General features: G+C 54.1%; 1 protein-coding gene across 1 annotated transcript; it reads right to left on the bottom strand.

The window, feature by feature from the left end:
• Window positions 1-609: 609 nt before the first annotated feature.
• CTC1 (CST telomere replication complex component 1) lies at window positions 610-20,177 on the bottom strand. Its single transcript, XM_049636989.1, has 23 exons — window positions 20,059-20,177; window positions 16,051-16,214; window positions 11,525-11,762; window positions 11,164-11,375; window positions 10,688-10,832; window positions 7,790-8,074; window positions 7,561-7,689; window positions 6,803-7,035; window positions 6,503-6,680; window positions 6,214-6,414; window positions 5,582-5,708; window positions 4,878-4,992; window positions 4,386-4,713; window positions 4,188-4,277; window positions 3,750-3,943; window positions 3,284-3,372; window positions 3,016-3,190; window positions 2,669-2,746; window positions 2,099-2,243; window positions 1,944-2,008; window positions 1,521-1,686; window positions 1,246-1,372; window positions 610-1,089 (listed from the first exon to the last, which is right to left on the bottom strand). The coding sequence occupies exons 1-23, from the start codon at window positions 20,089-20,091 to the stop codon at window positions 950-952; spliced, it is 3,657 nt and encodes a 1,218-aa protein (XP_049492946.1). The 5' UTR covers window positions 20,092-20,177; the 3' UTR covers window positions 610-949.

Below are 20,177 nucleotides of genomic sequence, written 5' to 3'. Positions count from 1 at the left end.
TTCCCAGATGCGAACTGGAAGCGACCCCTAACGGCCAGTTAAGGACGCCTCTGAACGCCTCTAAGAGGCGACGTGGCTGTAGCGAGCAGCTCCCGCGAAAGAACCAGACGGTCAGCCAGATGCATCATCACCCTCAAATAACTGCTCCTGCCAACTCCTCAATCGATGGGTTCTGACTTCAGAATTCCTGCCGGTCTCAGGGTTTTGACCAATGATCTGCCTGGCCTATAAGAAACCCTCAGCCCTGATAGCGGGGCGGCAGGGGGGGGGGGTCCCCAACACAGGCACCCCAGCTTCCTCATGTGTCCTGCTAGCGCTTGGCACCCCCCTTCCCCCGTACCCATCGTGTTCTCCCCAGCCCTCTAGGCTGGTGCACTTGACTTCTCCCTGGGCCCAACCTTGCTGGCTGAGACCATCATAGCCACCTCGTCTACCCTGCCCTCCACTCCCCAATTTCTTCCCTTTAAGGCATGACTTTTGGTTATCTTTGTTGGACCAGAAGCTCTTCTCTAAACCGATTTTGCCACTAGCAACAAACAAGAACCGAAATGATGGGCTGACTGCCTGGAGGTCAGGAGGCCTGGGACCCTGAGAAAAGCAAGAGTGAGATACATCACCAGAGCTTTATTGCAGGCCAAGGGGCCTATCACAAATACCCCCCCACCAAGGCAGAACCCAGGTGCTCAGGGCCACCTGTCAGGGCCAATGCCTTGACCCCTACCAGAAAAGAAATATCAAGAGTGCCAGGATTTGCCCATTTCAATAATTTCAAGGCAGACTGGCACCAGAACAGAAAACTGTAGGAGGACAGCAGTTTGTGAATTCGGGGACCTGGGGTCCCGGTGCGATCACAGAACAGGTAAGGGGACAACGAGGGGAGGAGATGGGCAGGGGCCTCAGGGCCTCCAACACCGCGGGAAGGACTTTCAGGCCACCCTTGAAGTCCCCGTTAGCAGGACAAGGAAAAGGCTCCCAGGGAGCTGGGGTGCTTGGGCTCCTGGATGGAAAGGCAGGACAGCTGGATCCTGGGATTCACACGAGTCAGGAGAGTCAGCTCCCCACACTGGAACCGCTGTAGCCGAGGAGGTTCTGCAACGGGAAGAGAGGAAAGTGTATGTCCTCTGCGTGTGGTCTGTCGTCCCCGTCCACTGTCTTCCTCCGCAGTTCTGGAAATGCCCCCAGCAATCACTTGCTCTTCCCCCTTCCTCCTGGGACCCATCTGTCTACACACCCCTCCTCCCTTACCCAACACGGTGACCATGGAGGATTTCCTCTCAAGCTCAAAGGAAAGCACAACAGGACGGAGGACAGAAAAGCTGGTACAAAGCGTCCGGAGAAAGAGGACCAAAGGCTCATCGATCTTGGCTGAAGACTAGAAAGGCAGACTCAGGATTAAGCAGAATTCAATTTTTTACTTTTTTTTTCCCCAGAAAAAAAATTTTTTTTCAAATTCTTGAACTTTCTACCAAACCCTTGGGAATCTAGGTATCCAGCCCCCCCACCTCCCAGCCACGTCTCACCTCCACCTGGGCTCCAGGACCTGTAAATTGCAAGGCCACCTTCCCCGGCCCACGGACACACTCCAGGAGGGACGTCCACTCACTGGGACAGAGCCCTAGAGCCGTTGCCACGTGGTGATTCCTACAGGTGACCAAAGCCTCGGCAGTACCGTCCTCTACCAGGAGCCTGGGGGAAGGAGGGGCCGGGGAGAAGCAAGAACTCCCACGGCAAACCCCGGTGCCCTGGGGGGACCCGACACACCTCTCTGTCCGCACCCCCCCGCGGCCCCATTTTAACTCATTTTTCTTTAGTTCATTCATCCCCAAATACTTATGAAGCAACTCCCACAAGCCAGGAACTGTGCTAACAACAGGAGAGCAGACAGACGAAGCCGCGTAGAAAAGAAACCAATGGAGCGATGGGTGCCCACCTTGTGCGCTCACCTGACGCTGGCCTGGATTATGGACGTCTGTGTGGGGCAGGTCGAGCCCTGACGAGCACACCTTCCCTGCAGTGAGGACAGAGGTTGGACAAACCCACCTGGGCCCGTCACAACTCCCTGCCGCCCTGTGCCCGGCTCGCCTGGCCCCGCCCGTACCTGGGGGCAGAGGCTGGTACAGTGAGCACAAACCCACAGGAGCTGAAGGCTGAAGACAGAAACGATATGGCAAGAGGCGGTGGCCTGGAACGGGGCCCGGCTCCCCTGCAGTAGTTCAGCCAGGAAGATGCGGGGCAGGGGAGCACTGAAGACAGGGAGAGAGAGAGGTCAAGAACAGCCCACAGGGGTGGAAGCGAGCGAGGTCTGGAAGGACCGAGCAGGCACAGAGACGGGGACAGCGGTGGCTTCTGTAGTCTCCGGGAAGCCTCATGACCCATTTTGCATCCTGACCTCTGACCACTGATCATGGCGCAGGCTTGACCCAAGGTGTCAGCCAAGGAAGAGAGCTACATTTTAGGCTGAAAAGCCTGTGAGGGCTTAGAACACTGAATCTTTCTGGGTAAGACAGTAATTATCAGCATTTTTATTCAGGGCAGAGGAAACCCTTCTGACTCAACATGCCCCACTAGCACTGGAGACTAGTTAGGGCAAAACTCCCAGAGCCAGGACCACATGGAGGAAGCGGACGCAAGGCCACGAGGTCTGGGGATCAGGGCCTGGGGCACCGACCTGATGCTGGTCTCCGGGGGGAAGCTCAGGACCTGCAGGTAAGTGGATGGCCGGAAGCAACAGTAAACATTATGGGATCTGCAAGCGGAGGAGGAAGAGCGATGAGGGAAAGAAGCCAAGCGAGACCAGAGCAGACACCGGGTCACGGGCTCAGACCCCTGAGGGATGCGCTCTGGCCCCGGCCCCGCCAAAGCAGAGGGAGGAAGGAGGCTAGGACCGGCCCGGAGCGTCCCTCGAGGGGAGAGGGCACGCACGGCACACGGACAGCACGGACAGCACGTCAAAGGGACGGCGGGAGAACCGCGTCAGCAGGGAGGGGAGGCAGAGCCAGCCCCACAGATCCGCACCTGGAAATCTTTTTCTCCAGCTGGCCAAAGTAGACTCGGGCTCCTGGAAGGAGTCCCAGCGGGGGAGGCAAGTGTGGGTCTTTGATGTAGATGTCCAGGTGAGGGGGGAACGGACAGTCGGCAACCCGCACGGCTACGGTCAGCTTCACGCACCCTCTCGAGGTCCGAGCGGTGCCTACGGAAGGAGAGGGGAGGGGTCGGTGGCATCTGCGAGGACCATAAAGTCCCCGCTAACCTATTTCTCACCCCCCAAAGGAGGCATCATTACCAGGCTTTGTCCAGAAAGGGGCCGGAAACGGTTCACACAGCGTGCGTGACAAAACCTCAGCTGAGAAGGACACCAGGGAATTGGTGTGGCTGTCGGGTCACAGAAATACAGGAACGACAGAGTAAGAAAGCAGAGAACGGGAAGAGATTTGAGAACAAGCCACTGCTTGCACTAAAAAGGCCCTTCCTTGTCAATTTCTTCCTTTTTTTTTTAATATTTCCTTTTACTGCTACGGCTTTTCCTTAGTTGTGAGAAAGTCTGCTCACGATCTTTTCAGAACAAGAACTTGCCAGGGGGGAAGCCAGGCCTGAATCACCACTTCCACCTCCCGCGGACGCCATTCCTCTAGGAGCTAAGGCACGCCCAAGAGACGCACGCTACGTGCGTGAACGCTGTCCACCCAAGCCAGCCGCGGGGGGAGGAGAGCGAGCGGCCAGAGCGGCCGGCGAAGCTGGCGGACACTTACTCGCCACTGAGCAGGTCGGCCAGCGAGGTCTCGGGCAGGGCCTTGTTGGCGTCAGGCGCGGCGGGGAGGTCCCGGCTGCTCTCCAGTTCCACGGTCCACTCGTCCCGCACAGTGAGGCAGGACGTGCAGCCGGCCAGCTCCAGAGGACGCTGCGGGACGCAGGACGGCCCGCCCTCCGCGAACAACAGTGGCGTCTGCCGGGGACAGGAAGACAACTCGGTGAGTGTGTCCTGCTCCAGAGGGAGGCTCACAAAATACCGGGGCGATTTTGCTTTCCTTCTGGAGCCTGGTGAGAGAAGCCGTCCAGATTCAGACAGGCTTTCCGCCTTTCCTCCGGGAAACCTCGACAGTAGCCAGGCACTGCCGCTTGCTCTCCAGACCCCAAGTCGAAAAAGCCGCCCGGGGAAGGGTGAAGGAAGGACAAGGCGGGGCACTCACGGGAGGGCCAGGAGCCACCAGTCGGTACACTCGACCCGGGTGCAAGAACTCGAACCAGCGGATGGAGGAGCCACGGAAGACTAAGAGAACCTGGGAGGGAGGGAGGGAGGGAGGGAGGGAGAGAGGGAGGTGCTGGGGCCTCCGGCAGGAGCTAGGGGCACGGGATGCCAGGCCCCAGATCCCCACAGTCCAGGTTACCTTCTGATCCTTGCTCTCATCTCCCTCGGGCTCAGGTGGGCCCCATGCAGTCCCCTCCTTCCTCTGGGTGCCCCCAAGCCAGCGCCCTGATACGTAGAAGCTGAGAACGGGCTTGGGCACCTCTGGACTAGCTCCTGGGGGGACACCGAAGTTCCTCTTCATCAGTGCCTCCTTGTGGGACAGCAAGAACGGTCGGCTCTGTTCTGTGGGAGGGCCCTCTGGCAGGGCGGGCTCTGTCTGAGAAGGTGCGAGGGAGGCGGCTGAGAGAAGCAAGGGTCTCGGCACAGGCAGGATCAGGGCGTCAGCCAGGAAGAACTGGATGTAGACCCTGTTGGGACAGACAAGGAGGAGAGGTTTCTCAGCGGTGCAGGCGCTGGCTGTCGTGGGCCCCAGACGCCCGCCACCCGCACCAGGCCCTGCCCTTCCCTTCCCTTCCCTTCCCTTCCCTTCCCCTTGGAGGCTCAGGGGATCGCCGCCGCCTGAAGGGCCGACCTGGCCTGCTGCTTCTGGATGAAGCCCGCCATGCTCAGCTCCTTACAAGAAGGGAAGGTGCTCCTGACGTTCCTCTCTATGATCAACTGGAACTTCTCTGTCCGCACCAAGCAGCCTAGAGAGAAGGTTTTCTCTTTTGGCGAGGGGAGAGAGTGATGGGCTGGGAAGTGGAGGAGACTACCCGGCAGGCCTCACCGCCCAGTCCAGGCCCGAGCTGCTCCCCTAACACAACGTGAGGGCCCAGGCCTGCCCCCCTCCTGAGATGCCATCTCCAAGGGAGAAACCGTCCTGGCCACGTGTCCAGGCCTGCCCCCGGCCTCCTCGGCCTCAATTCCACTTTCTCACGAATCCCTACAAGGCCTGTCCCTTGGTCTAAGAAACTTCCCTTTACAGGAACTTTCCCGGTCTATAAATCTCAGCAAGTCCAAAGAAGACCATCACTCTCCCAAATTAAGAAGCGTCATCTGCCGTGCACATCAGGAGCTACGGTAGGAGAGATGAACACTGGGAATTGGAGTCCTCGCTAGAAAAACCCTGGCTCCGGTCCTCTGCCAGTACTGGCGTCCCGGACTTGTCCCCGAACTTGTGGTTCAACATATGCCACTTCGCATCTCGAGAAAATCCCAGGAGATCCCCCCTCCCCAACCCTGCTGTTCTGAGACCCTCCCCGTCCACCATCTTCTTGCCACTTCGGAACTCCAAACCTATGAGCCGGGAGTCGCTGATGGGCTGAGAGTGCTTGGCCAGGATTAGGCAGGGGAGGGAACCGCTTCTGTCCCGAAGCTGCAGGCAGCCTTTGTGAGATGAAGCCGCCAGAAGCCCAATTAAAATCTGCAGGGGGACGAAAGACAAGGTATCAAGTACTTAGCAAATACTCAGCATCTACTGTGCTCCAGACGCCGCCAAATGTTAGCTACAAAGTGAACAGAAAAGACACGGTTTCTGACCTCAAAGAACTCGTATCGGATGGGGAAGACAGATATAAAAAAACACACACGCACGTTCACACGTTCAGGAGCGGGGCAGAAAGCATACGAATCAAGGTTGGAAGTAGGAGACCGTACGGGGCCTCACAGGACACAGGAAGGAGGGTGGGTTTATCTCACGAGCACTGGCAGAAACAAAAAAGGATTGAGAGCAAGAGAGCTTTGTGAGCCCAGGGAGGTTTTAGCCCACTCTCCCGTCTGCCGCAGGGAGAATGAACGGATAGGGCTGACAAGAGACGGGCGGTGTAAGTAGAAGGCTAGTGCGGCCACAATGACGAGGAAGGGCGACGACAGCGGCAGGGAGGGCGGCAAAAACCGGGGTCCCTGAGCCCTGCTGGCGCCCCACCTACCTGGGGCGGGTGGAAGGTGGAGGGCAGCAGAGAGAGCCAGGACCACGACAGACGCTGGTTGAGCTGGCCGCTGGTCAGATGAGAGGCCTCCGGGAGGGGCAGGAGGGTCTTAGCGTCAAAGGCGGCCCAGGCCCTGCACCGGCCTTGGTCTTTCAGGGTGGCCAGAGTAGGGAAAGAGCAAGGGGTCTGCAGCCGCGTGTACTGTCAGGGAGAGCAGAGCAGTCACACCGCGCGCCCCGCGGTACGCTGGCCCTGCCACCCGCCTCGCCTTCCCCGCACACGCTCGTACCTTCTGTAGGGGACAGTGATGTGGATCTTCGAGGATCTCCTTGTGGGCATTGCGACGGCTGCTGCCGGGCGGAGCTAGAACGTCCAGGATGGGGGCCAGAAGCTGCAGCCCCGGGCTGGGGTTCCCAGGACAGGAGTGCTGCAGGAGCTGGTGGTGTCTCAGCACGTGGGGACAGAGCCTTGGCCAGGAGGAGAGGCGGTCATGTCCCCCAAAGGCAGAGGCGCCTCTTCGACGCCCCTGCTCCCCTTTCCCAGGAGGCGTCCTACCCCCCAGGCCCCCAGCCCGGACCCCTGTCCTCACTTGCAGGCCAGCTCCTCCAGTGCCTTGGTGGCCCACAGGTACAGGGGAAGTCCTAGCTGACGTTCCCACACCAGCTGCTCATACAGGGAGGCCCCCTGGGCCTGGTGGAACGACTGAGTCTCGGGCTTCTGGCAAGAGAAGCCCCGGAGCAGGATGGCGCCGTGGAGGCAGGGGGCCAGCACTGGCCTTCTCGTCCCTCCGCCCACGGACTGCAGCAGGTGAACGTCCTGGAGCTGGAGGAAAGCAGGACACGTGAAGAAGCAGAGGTGAAGCCCTCAACTGAACGAGCCCGGCAGAGTCACCGCGGTCCCCCAGCCCGGCCTCCGGGGGAAACGCGACTTCTCCCGCACCGGCACCTCCTCCCAGGCCCCCGCGCCTCGCCCCGTCACAAACCCTCCCCTGCAGAGAGCCCTCACCCCCCACGAGCTCTACTCCGCTTTTCGGCGGCCGGGAGGCCCCTGGCGGGTGCTGGGCCGCCACTCAGCAGCTGCCTGAGACCGTCCTGGCCCCACGCATGTCGTTCGGTCCCAGCATCACCTCCTCTATTCGAAGGCCCTTCCTGACCTGAGCCCAAACTGTTCTTGGCACAAGTCTGCCAACCCCACCCTCCAACACACAGCCTCTTTCTATATTTTTGCTGTAGACGTTCCTATACCCTGCTGCTAGTGCAAAAAAACAAAACAAAACAAAACAAAAAGGCCAGTCCACAAAGGCAGGGGGAGTTGCCGAGAGGACCTCTGAGCCGACCCCTCACCTACCTCCAGGGAGACTCCCGGCCGCACCACCTTCCTGAGGCTGTGGAACTGCTGGTAGGCGAGGCAGAGCGCCAGCTGCCCGTCCACCTCGTAGAGGCCGGCCGGCTGACTCAGCACGCCAGTGACCTTTCCCTGCCAACACGCCAAAGGTCCCGTCGATCGCTATTTCCTCCTTGCTTGGAGACCCGCCTTTCCTGCCCCCCGAACTCTCGGATCTCTCCTTCGCGCTCACCGTGTATGACAAGAGCGTAGAGTTCCGGACAAGAGCTGCTTCCCTGTCCCCGTCCTGGGAGCTGCTGGGCGCGGGGAGTGGCGGGGGGTCAGCCTCCAAGAGGGGTCCATCCAGCTCCAGCTCCAGCTCCCGCACACACTCCGGTCTCAGGGGCAGCAGATGGGAGGAGGGACTGGTCGTCCAAACGCGGTAACAGTGGCCGCGGATCCTGACCACTCGCAAGGCTGTCAGCACATAGGACCTACCAGGCCAGAGGGCTCGGTGCCACACCAGCTGGGCAGGGATCTGGCTCGTGCAGGGGCAGGCAACACGGTACATGAGACGCTTCCCACGACACTGCCCCTCTGCCAGAGTCTCTTTCCATCATGACTTGACTTCCAAGACCTGCTCCTCGTGAAATCTGTTCTGCGTCTTCATCGGTCCTGTCTGCCAGTTAACTCTTAACCTTCTGGATCTCTTCCCTCTCACAGAAGATGCCACATGTTTCCCAATCCCTCCCTGAAGATACAAACCATCCCACCCAAACAGGGAAACATCCCATCCCAAAATTACAGCTTTTGCATTTCCCCATCCCACCTTGTAACGTACAGATGACTCTCATTTATTTAACCCACACGTACGGAGCACATACGTATTCAGTGTTGGAAAAGATGTTAAGGGAAATACAATAGATTGGACCCTCTTTCCCAACATACTTTAAACCACTGGGGAACACAGACACAAACTCAAGTAATGATACGGGGCCATATGCGATCAAGTGTCAAAAACCACACACATTCCGCAAGGTTCTGGGGAAAGAGAGAGGTGAGCATGGGTTGGAATGACCAGGAAGACTCAGTGAAAGAAGCTGGCCCCTGCCCAGGGTCCTGAAGGATGTCTCTGCTTTGTCAAAGCGGAGAGGAGAGAGAAGGGGGATTCGCGCAGGAAGCAACATAAAGATGCCCGAAACTCAGGACAAGCAAGGCAGTGAGAACACGGGCCAAGATGGAGAAGGATCGCTCCTTGGAGTCTCAGGACACAAGATGGGAGAGCCAAGAGGAGAGAAAAAACCCAGAAATGACAAGCTGAAAACTTCATTTTATAAGAAAATGAGAGACGTCAAAAGTACGAAAAGAAAATAAGCCTCGGAGAGCAGGGTATCCTATGGACTGGAGCAGTGTGGTTGTTGAAACTCACGCACCAGGGGAAGACAGACAGTTCTCAAATGCAACAACCTTCTAGGGCCGAGAGAACACACAGCCATTCGCAGGAGCTTTGAAGCCCTCTGCCTACTCGGGACACCTGAACCCCCCGGTCTCCTGTGCTCCACCTCACAGACCTCCATCTCTACTCTGCAACTGGGTGAGACCACCGACCAGAGGCCAGCGACCAGACCGTGGACGTCACGCCTCGTGGCGAGGTATTGCCGAGACCTCACCTAAGCTTACGGCTTGTGCAGGACAAGTAGTTAAGAGCAGTTTGACTGCACAGACGGGTGCCTCTGCTCCTCCCCCACTGCCCTCTGCTCCACAGACTTCCTTCCACCTCTCACCAGGACACCAATCCGCAGCCCCTCTGCCTTCACTCAGACGCCGAGCACTTCTTTCCTCTGTGTGAGTGCCAGGATCTGAACGCAGACCCTGAGCCCTGCCCTGTCGGCCTCCCTTCGCCCCGAGCCTACCAGCAGCACACCAGCACTGCTCTGTTTCCTCAACTCCTCTTCTAAGCCAAAAGCCCCACTTGAGGAAGTCGGGCCCCCGTTACCCCAGTGCCAAACACTCTCCGGCGGGGCCGCTGTTGGGCAGCCTCGTGTCCCCAGATACCTAGCAACAGCAGGGACCCTGAACCTTTTCTTCTCTTTTCAGAGTCCAGTCTTTCATTTTCAAGAGATGATCTCAGCTCCTCCATCACAGAAGAGATTCCCTGGGGTCATCTAGGGTGACAGTATGTCTCCAATATGTCTCCTCCTCAGCCTATAAATATAGCAAGATCACTCCTCCCCTGTTCAGGCCAGCTCTGCCCTGAACGGCATTTCCCGTGGTCTCTAGGGGACGGGAAACAGTCTACTGTAAAGAAAATACAGAGGCTCCTCTATAAGCCAGGACGAAAGACCAGACCAGAAATTTAGGCGGCCTCTAAGCGGTTTTAGTTTTAGTCGTTGCAGGTTCCTTGAACACACTAATAACTGCCACTTAAGCTCATGACACATACGGACACAAGAATTCTGACCGCGCTACACGTTTCAGAACTGCCTTTCCTGACATGCACAGAAGAGAGTCTTTTTAGCCTTTAATGGTTTCGAATGCTTTTGAAACATTATTCAGATAATCATGTGAGTCATAAGACAGTAAGTACCAAGTTTTCAAAAAAGTGCACACTGCAAAAAAATTTCAGGAGGCACACATACTTGGGGCGCCTGGGTGGCTGGGTCGGTCGAGTGTCTGGCTCTTGATTTCAGCTCAGGTCGTGATCCCAGGATCGTGGGATCAAGCCCCAGGCTGGGCTCTGTGCTGAGTATGGAACCTGCTTAAGACTCTTTTCTCCCTCTCCCCTGCCCCTCTTCCCCACTCGTGCTCGGTCTCTCACTCTTAAAAAAAAGAAAAATAAACGCACATATTTGATGTCTTAATGGTGCTAAAACGTATCATTTTCTAATGCAGGGGAAAAACAAGCGATTCTGGCAGGTCTGAAAGAGTCACCCACGGTACACAAGTCATCCACTCAGACGAACTACACAGCAGAAAAGTCTGCCCCCTGCTTCCTGTGCGTCGGAATGATGTTCCCTGGACTCCTCCTTCAACAACGCTGTCCCAGAAAACTGCTCCCCGAGTTGCCTTCCTCTCCTACTGCTCTCTCTCCTGCAAAGAGCCCTGACGGCCCCTCCGCGACTCCACAGCCCGAACGGACCCCAGTCCTCACCTGCACGACGACGGACACGAGGCTGCCAGCTGGCGAGGATCCACCAAGAGACAGGACAAAGTGAGCTTTCTTCTGACTCCTCACCAGAGCGCTCACGCGAACCAGCTTCCCAGCCAGGTTTGGCTGCACACCTCTGAGCTTGCCTCTAAAGAAGGAAGAAAGAGGAGAGGGAAAAGTCCTTTCCATTTCTTTTTCCCTGTAGATGCCTTCCCTTCCGCCATAAATAACCTAGTGGTGATTTAAAATTGCCAAAGCGATCGTTCCGAAGACTCGCTTCAAACTCTTCCTGACCTTAGATGAGGCAAACTTCACTTGAAGACACCCACTCCTGATACCCAGAGAGGCCCCATCGCCCCCCTCATCTGGAACACTCCACCCATCCTGCTCCCAGAACCTTTCTCCCCTCCTCCCACCAGCCCACCCCCTCCTCCCAGCTGCATGGCGCTCTGTCCTCCCCCCCGACAGGGAAGGACTACCTGTGCCTGAGCAGGCGGGAAGCGGTCTCTGGATAGAGAACAGAGAGAGGGCTGAGGGAGCTCGGACTGCTGGTCAGGGGGAGCACTGGCACCGGAGCACTCAAGAGCTCCAAGTGTCCTTCCCCTGAAGAACTCCACCTGGGAGGAGGGAGGTAGCTCCAACTGGGGAACAGAAAGAGATGGCCCAACCAAGAAAGGTCCAGATCTATGAGCTAGAAAAAACCAAGAGCAAGGGTTAGCCAGGACCCTAGCATCCCATCCACCCTTCTCCACCTTTCTTCCCTCAGAGACTTAATTTCCTCGCTCCCTAGATACCATTCTTGTTAGGATCTGAGCATCCGACCTTCACCTTCCTACTCACCTCACAGCCCAGGACACCAGTGTTATCTTTCACATAGAGGTCTCCTTTCCTGCACTCTTGTTCCAAGTCCCCTGACAGGTCTGTTAGTGTCCCTAAGAGTAACAGCCGCTCCCGGGGTAGGGGAGTCCCACTTGGTCCAGCCTCTTGGGCCCAAGCCTGGTATGCATTACTGCTCCAGGACAGGTGGCTGCAGCATGGGAGGTTTTGGTGGGTCTTGAGGTCCTGGACTGAGACAAAGCTGCAGAGGGAAGGGAGCAGAGGTCCTGCAAAGCCATATCCAAGCCTAGAAAATTATCCTTAACCCCAACAAATCCCCCAAGTTCCCAAAGAAAAGTCAACAGAAAACATGGACGAAGAGAGGAGTTTGACTCAAGGGCAAAAGCCCCAAGGGCGGGGACGCTCAGTCGGTTGAGCATCGGATTTTTGATTTCGGCTCAGGTCATGATCCTGGGGTTGTGGGATCGAGCCCTGAGTCAGGCTCCGTGTTGAGCATGGAGTCTGCTTAGGATTCTCTCTCCCTCCCTCTACTCCTCTCCTCAGCTCACTCACTCTCTCTCTAAAATTAAAAACAACCAAGGGGCACTTGGGCGGCTCAGTCCATTAAGCATCTGATTTCAGTTCAGGTCATGATCTCACAGTTCATGAGTTTGGGCCCCATGTCGGGCTCTGTGCAGACAGCTCAGAGCCTGGAGCTTGCTTCGGATTCTGTGTCTCCCTCTCTCTCTCGCCCCGCCCCTGCTCAGGCTCTGTCTCTCTCTGTCTCAAAAATAAACATTAAAAACAAACAACAAAAAAGCCTTAGGGCTAAGAGCCTAAGGACATGAGGATGGGGTCTAGGCCCAAAGACTAGGTAGTAAGGCAGGCAGGAAGAAAGTCGGTGCTGAGTGACATTTTGAACAAGACGGCGCTACAGGGGACCCAGAAACACAAAGGAGTAAAAGAACAGCCCGCGGGCAGGAGTGTGGGGATAACACTGGCCACACTCAGCTCCCCTGATGGCGTCGCGGCTCTTAGCTCCACAGAGAACTCCAGTGCAGCCACCATGGCCTGTGCCTGATGGCTCGACCTCAGTGGCCCCGGCCAGGCTTCCTTCCTGGTCTGGGAGATCACAGAACTCTCGACTGGCGGGGAAGCAGAGGCCGAGACGGGAGTCGCTTTCAAGAGCTCCCCGATCTCAGAAGATGCTTAGGATCGGCCGTTCCCAAGGCAAGTGCTGCAACACCGCCCACCACTGTCCGTGACGAGGCGGAGCGTGGATAACGTGGTAACGGGCGAACTTATCACGGTCGGGACAGATTCACACCTGTAATCCCGTGACCGCACACACTGGCATGCTCACCATCTTCTGAGCAGAAAGAAGAGAAAGGATAAAGACACAGAACGTCGTAACTCACCCTCCTCTGTATCACGAACATGACCCCCGTGTGGGTACCAACAGCGGGGAACGCTGTCCTAGACGGCCCACTCCCCTTCCACACCTGCTTCCTTCTCTCCCACACGGATGTGCACAGCATAAAAGGCAAAGACGGTAACGAGTATGTGTCGAGTCCCTGTTACGTACACACGATACGGGGTCCGTTCCCGCTCAGTGATTCACTGAAGCTTCACCCCAAATCACTGTAAACACTACCAGTGAGGAAACTTTGAGAAGTCAGGAACCCAGGGGCGTAGGTGGCAAAGCCAAGGGTGCCTCGCTCAAACGCCCATGTTCTTTTCCTGTTTCTCTACTGCTCTAACGGCCCGGGACAAAGCAAGTGGAGACACCTTCAGGACAGAGAACAGTAAGGACAGGGGTCACTCTCCCCAGACTCTTCAGGGTCTAGGTCAGGAAACTGAAGGTGAGAACCTCAAATCCTTGCATTTGTCACTGCTCTCCAACTTTCACTGCCTAACATACTGCCTGGCACACTGCAGGCACGTGACCAAGGAGAAAGGAAAAAGACGATTAAAATCTTTGAACCTGTCAAACAATTCCTGTTTGATCCCCACCCACCGTTCTTTACAGACTCACTTCTACGTACCCTGCCATCGATTTTACGTTTATCTTGAAAACAACAAGAAACTTCAAAAAGCTTCCAACTTTCCTAACAATTCCTGACTTCCCTCTTCTCCACTGTTCTGGCAACGCCAGAATCTGGAGAGATTCGGATCTCTTTCGTCTTAGACTGATCACGGAGGCCACGAGGCGCATACTCGGCTCACCTGCGGGAGACTCTACGCCACTGCCAGAGGCTGCACAACCTCCTCTACTAGGACTAATCAGTAAGTAGTTCTCTGTCCCAGGGCCCTTCCCATGTTAGCAGGACGGTTTTCTCCTGAGCCTTCATCCTGTGCTTACATAAACAACGTATTTAACCTTAATGGTTACGGACGTGGACAAGCACTGTAGGAAAAGATGGGAAACCAGAGGCCCATGGATTAGGATGAGGAGAGTTACGCAGGAAGAAAAGTGCCCCCAGGAAAGTGTGTCCTGAGAAATTACTTTGGGATTCAAATAAGACATCATTTCATACCCATCAAAGAGTCAAAAAAAACCCCCATTTTTTTAAACAAACCCCGGATTTGGAAAAGGTTCCGGATGTAGACGTATACCGCTATGTGTATCCGCTGGTGCAACTCCACCCACGGGAAAGCCACGTGCAAACGGCTAGTGAGGCCACTGTGTGCACACCCGCGGAGCCCACACTCCCCTTCAGGACAGTGGGTGCTGCTGGAGAAGGGCAGGGAACCGGATCAGGGTAGAGCGCTTAGGAGACTCCACTGAATCTGTCACGCTTCACTTCTTACAAAGAAGAACTGAGGGGCGCCTGGGTGGCTCAGATCATGATCTCAGGGTTCGTGAGTTCGAGCCCCAGATCACGCTCTGCAACGACAGCGTGGAGCCTGCTTGAGATTCTCTCTCTCCGTCTCTCTCTGCCCCTCTCCTGCTCATTCTCTCTCACGCTCTCTCAGAATAAATAAACTTGAAAAAATGAAAATAAAAAAGAACTGGAGCCAACACGGCAAACGTGAAGGTTTTCAAAAGGTGAGCAGAAGTGCTGACTGTATGATGCAGCCAGCACACTGTTTCGTCGGAGGCCTTCCACACGCAGCACCTTCTCAATGAAGGAAGCAGTGTGTTGATTTACATTCTGGTGGACCAGCATGTGTAGTTACCATCGGCTTATAACAAATCCATGGCTGAGAAAACAATCCAGAATTCTGAAAATGACGTTTCGGATAACAGAGTACAGTTAAGCTGTCTTCTCACCAAAGATCCCTCGCCTTTGCGGAGACAGAGCACAGGGCCGAGTGACATCCAACGGCCATAAGCAGGGTCAGCCCAGGGAAAAAGTATCCTACGCTCGAGTAAGTTTGGGAGATGCCTAATTAAACAAAGCTAAACAGATCTGCACCTTTTTTTATTTTTTAGAGGACAGTGATACGTATATTCACATCATAACAGAATACCATGCAGCAGTAAAAGAGATGAGCTAGAGCCATCATTAGGAGTGAATCTCACGAGCACGAGGCACAAAAAGCAAATCGCAGAGGATATATAAGGTATGGTGCCATTTATATAAAAGCAAAAAGTATGCAAAACTCTACAGTATACTGCTTAGGGACAGACACATGTGCAATAAAAACATACTGGGTGGCTCGGTAGATTGAGCGTCTGACTTCAGCTCAGGTCATGATCTCACGGTTCGTAGGTTCAAGCCCCACAGTGGGCTCTGTGCTGGCAGCATGGAGCCAGCTTCAGATCCTCTGTCTCCCTCTCCCTCTCTGCCCCTACCCTGCACACGAGTGTGCATGCACACGCTCTCTCTAAAATAGACATGAGAAAATACATAGACGTACGTATATATAGAATGTGTATACATTTACATATAAATAAAAACACAGGAATTAACACACCCCATATTTGAGATAGTGGTTCCTTCCGGGAGGAAGTAATTGAATTTCTTTTAAGGCCTTTCAGAGCCTTTAATAAGTTAATGAGCCTTGTGACTTTCCCAGAGAAGGTTATCACACGTTCAGTGTCTCTTAAACTCATTTAGCCATGGAACCCTTTTCTTGTGGTAACTTATTAACACTGCCTTGAACAGTTTAAGAAACACAAGTGTTGTAAAAAAAACAAAAACTAAATCCCTTCAGAAGACTTTAAACTCCAGTTTCAAACACAACTCTTCTGCACTCGCTGACGTCTTAATGCTCCATACCTTAGTTTCCTAATACACAAAAGAATATCAACCTCTCCACCTTGGGGGTCCTTTTTCCAAATTTTCTGTCTTTCCGTCTTCCTCCTTCTTCTCCTTGTCCCTAACAAGACTGATGTCCCTTGACATCAGTCAGTTAAGGAGAACCACAGGTAAAGGAAAGCAGCTTAATGGAGGCTGGAGGAACCTAGCAGAAGGGGCTCGATAGACCTTTTCCTCCCCGTAGCACCGCTTCCCCTCAGGCTTGTCATTTTCCCCATAACTACAGGTCATTCCGTTTCAGTCCCAAAGTTAACTTCCTCTCTTAGAGAGCCCGCCTCTCCTTACCTGTAGCTGAGGGGCAGGGGAAAACCCTGGTTCTTTCCCTGGGACAACCAGATGGTCTTCACACAGTCAATTACCAACTGAGTCAACTGGCCATCGGGCTCCGTGCCAGCTGGACACAGCGTCTCTTGGATGAAGGTCTGGGCAGCCTCAAGCCAGGCCTGCTCCTGAGGAAAGTGAATCTAGTTAAAACATCTTCCTAACCAACCTGCCCACCAATGAAATTTGGGGAATAAAGTAATAAAAAGAGAAATTAAGAGGGCACGTAAATAAAGACAAGCCGCAGAGTCAAGCCATTAGAAGAAACCTTAGGTGTGACGTAATTCAGTCACACCTCAGGTCTTACCTCCTTCTCCTGTAGGTGCCGTGTAATAACCAATTGCACCGCTGGAGCTATGCAGGTGGCCTTACACTGCTCTGTGACACCCCCGTGGGTCTCCCCCAACACCTTGGACATACGTCTAAGATCCATGATCACCAGATGCAATATAGTGGTATCCCATCTTACATGGGGTCTGGTTCTAAAGCCAGCAAGTTGAGAAATACTCAAAATCACCCTTAAAAAAAATCCTTTCAGTTGCTCATAAAGAATATGACAAGGGGGGGCGGGGTGCCTGGGTGGCTCAGTCAGTTAAGCGTCCGACCTCGGCTCAGGTCATGATCGCGAGATTCGGGAGTTCGAGCTCCGAGTCGGGCTCTGTGCTGACAGCTTGGAGCCTGGAGCCTGCTTCAGATTCTGTCTCCCTCTCTCTCTGCCCCTCCCCACTCTGTCTCTGTGTCTCTCTCTCAAGGGTAAACATTTAAAAAAAAAAAAAGACACGGTATCATACGGTAACAAGTATATTTAAATTTAAACATACCGCATTATAAGCAGTATATAAAAAGGACACAATATAATTAAAAAAAATTTTTTAATATTTATTTTTCAGGGAGAGAGACAGAGACAGAGCATGAGCAGGGGAGGGGCAGAGAGCGAGGGAGACACAGAATCAGAAGGAGGCTCCAGTCTTTGAGCTGTCAGCACAGAGCCCGACGTGGGGCTCGAACTCACAAGCTGTGAGATCATGACCTGAGCCAAAGTCGGATGCTAAACCAACTGAGCCATCAAGCGCTCCTAATTTTTAATCATTTATTTTTTTTCAGTCGAGTATATACACGTGAGTTCCCATAAGCTAAATCAACGTTAAGATATAACCCCACTGGATTTGTTTTCTGCTCTGTCTTTTCAGCTAAGATGTAGGCTTCCTAAGGAGCACATGAACCACTTTATATACCTACCACACATTCTGGACACACAGTTGTCTGTCTATAGATAGCTCTAGAAAAGGGGACCAGTTTGGCCTGCTTCCAATGCTAGTTTCCTTCGTTTTAAAATTCTGACAGAGTTCAACAGTACTGAGGGGCAGGACCTTTATTCCGACCCCCAGTGATAATTCTAAACCATCACAGCTCGATCCCTGTTCCTCCAGGGCCCTTCTATTAACCTTCCGGTCAATCCTCCACATTCAGTCAATCTTTAGCAGCCTGAGAAACCAGTCTTCACGTTCTAGTGACTTCAGCGTTCTTGTAAACAGCCCTACTGCTAAACCTCACCTTCACTCCACCTTCGCCAAACACTGTCACTCATGGCCATGGATATCAAAATTGGGGCACCTAGGGGCGCCTGGGTGACTCAGCTGGTTGAGCGTCTGACTCTTCATTTTGGCTCAAGTCATGATCCCAGGGTTGTGGGATCTGTACCGTGCTGACAGTACAGAGCATGCTTGGGATTCTCTCTCTTTAAAATAAAATGTGAAGGGGGTGCCTGGGTGGCTCAGTCGGTTAAGTGTCCGACTTCAGCTCAGGTCACGATCTCGCGGTCCGCGAGTTCGAGCCCCGCGTCGGGCTCTGTGCTGACGGCTCAGAGCCTGGAGCCTGTTTCACATTCTGTGCCTCCCTCTCTCTCTGCCCCTCCCCTGTTCATGCTCTGTCTCTGTCTCAAAAATAAATAAACGTTAAAAAAAAAAAAAAATTTTAAATAAATAAATAAATAAAATAAAATGTAAGGGGCACCTGGGTGGCTCAGTCAGTTAAGCATCCGACTTCAGCTCAGGTCACGATCTTGCGGTCTGTGGGTTCGAGCCCCACATCGGGCTCTGGGCTGACGGCTCGGAGCCTGGAGCCTGCTTCGGATTCTGTGTCTCCCTCTCTCTGCCCCTCCCCCGCTCATGCTCTGTGTCTCTTTCTCTCAAAAATAAACATTGAAAAAAAATTTTTTTTAAATTGGCCCATGCCATCATTCAGCACTGCCTCACCAACGTAAGGAGAGCCTCACCCAGACTCTCATATTTTCTGTCTTCTTTTCTAGCTCCTGAGGACCTGTCCACTACTTGGCATTGAATATACTACTGTTTTTCAAAGTGTCGCCACTGCCTCGGAATCACCCAAGTTTCTTTTTGTTTTTTAATGTTCTAAGCTATCAGCACAGAGCCCGACGCGGGGCCCGAACTCATGGAACCTCGACATCATGACCTGAGCCAAAGTGGGACGCTTAACCAACTGAACTAACCAGGTGCCCCAGAATCACCTAAGTTTTATTAAAAATGTGAATTCATGGATCTCACATGCTGAATCAGAATCCTGGCAGGAGCGGGGGACACAGAAATCTCTATTTTATTTTTTTTTTAATTTTTTTTTTAACGTTTATTTTTTTAAGACAGAGAGAGACAGAGCATGAACAGGGGAGGAGCAGAGAGAGAGGGAGACACAGAATCCGAAACAGGCTCCAGGCTCTGAGCTGTCAGCACAGAGCCTGACGCGGGGCTCGAACTCACGGACCGTGAGATCATGACCTGAGCAGAAGTCGGTCGCTTAACCGACCAAGCCACCCAGGCGCCCCAAGAAATCTCTATTTTAAATACGCTTCCCCAGATCAGTACTGATAAAGGCTGAAGTTTGAGAACACTATACATTTTTCCCTCAACGACCTCAGCCACTGGATGTCTTTCCTAGCCATCCACAGACGCGAATTTAGCTGAGCTCTATCTCAAGCTCTAATAACATCCGTCTGCCTACCCGATTCTCCACCTCGCCAACGTACAGGCACCACACATCCCAGCACTGTGCTTTTCAAAACAAAAAAAAAAAAAAAAAAAACCACTCCTCTTCCAACGTTCACTAATTGGCAAGTTGCACCCTCAACCAAATAATTCTACCCTGAAACCCCAAGTCCTCCTTTAATGCCTTCCTTTCCCTACGCAAGACCCAAGTCCTTTAGATAGACTCTACCTCCTTTTTTTTTTTTTTTTTAAACTGTCTTCACTTCTGGAACCTCAACATTGCTGCCTTGGTCGGGGTCACCATCCTCTCTCACTGCTTTTCAACCACAGCCTTCTAACTGGTACTCTGCACCGCTACCTCAGGAAAGGAAAACTCCAATCGCTCTTCTGCTTAAAACCCTCCACTAACTCCCGATTATCCTCAGTTTAGGGTCGCTATTTAGCAAGACTTCTAAGACGGTCAGCTCTCACTCCTCCATCACCACCCAACTGAACTTGAGTTTTTCAGAGATCCCTGTTTCTATCTCTTGCTTCTGAACATGTCTTTGCCTCCGCCTTGAAACCTCTTTCCAGCGCTTTTTTTGCCTGGCTAACCCCTACGTGCGCTTCGGGTCTCAGACGTTTTTTCTCGATCGTCGTTATTCCTTCACCCTGCAGCTGCGTCAGGGGCCTCCCCCCCGGAACCCTCAGCCCCACCGAGCTCCACGAGTCCGCTCCCGGCTTCGCCACGGGTTGGAAGCCTGCAGAGTGGGCGGAGACGTGTCCAAGGCTCCCAGCTGGCGCCCCGGGAACAAACAAACACATTCGCAGAAACCAGCGACGGTGGGAGGAAGGACAGCCTCCCAGGCCCCCCTCGCCCGGGCGCGGCCGGGGAAGGCAACGGGGGCAAAGAAACACGGTGGAGGGAGCAGGAGAAAGGGGAGAATCCGGGCACACGAGGAAAAAGGGACGAGGGACGGAGGACGGCACTCACGGAGTCGGGAGCCGGAGCCGTGGCGGCCTCCATGATGCGCCCGAGGCTACGCCCAGGGAGAGCCCGCGAACGGCCGTCGCGCGAGGGCTCTCGGGAAGGCCGCTCCGTGACGTCATCGG

Source organism: Panthera uncia, chromosome E1, assembly GCF_023721935.1.
Source record: "Panthera uncia isolate 11264 chromosome E1, Puncia_PCG_1.0, whole genome shotgun sequence".
Classification (NCBI taxonomy): Eukaryota; Metazoa; Chordata; class Mammalia; order Carnivora; family Felidae; genus Panthera; species Panthera uncia.
The sequence above is the reverse complement of the archived record's forward strand: the minus strand, read 5'-3'. Positions and strand labels throughout refer to the sequence as shown.

Coding starts and splice junctions, on each gene's coding strand:
- CTC1 (XM_049636989.1), bottom strand. CDS start 20,091: ATGGAGGCCGCCACGGCTCCGGCTCCCGACTCC. Junction 16,215..20,058: donor CGGCTCCGGCTCCCGACTCC/GTGAGTGCCGTC, acceptor CACTTTCCTCAG/GAGCAGGCCTGGCTTGAGGC. Junction 3,191..3,283: donor CCCTTTCTGGACAAAGCCTG/GTAATGATGCCT, acceptor CTCCTTCCGTAG/GCACCGCTCGGACCTCGAGA.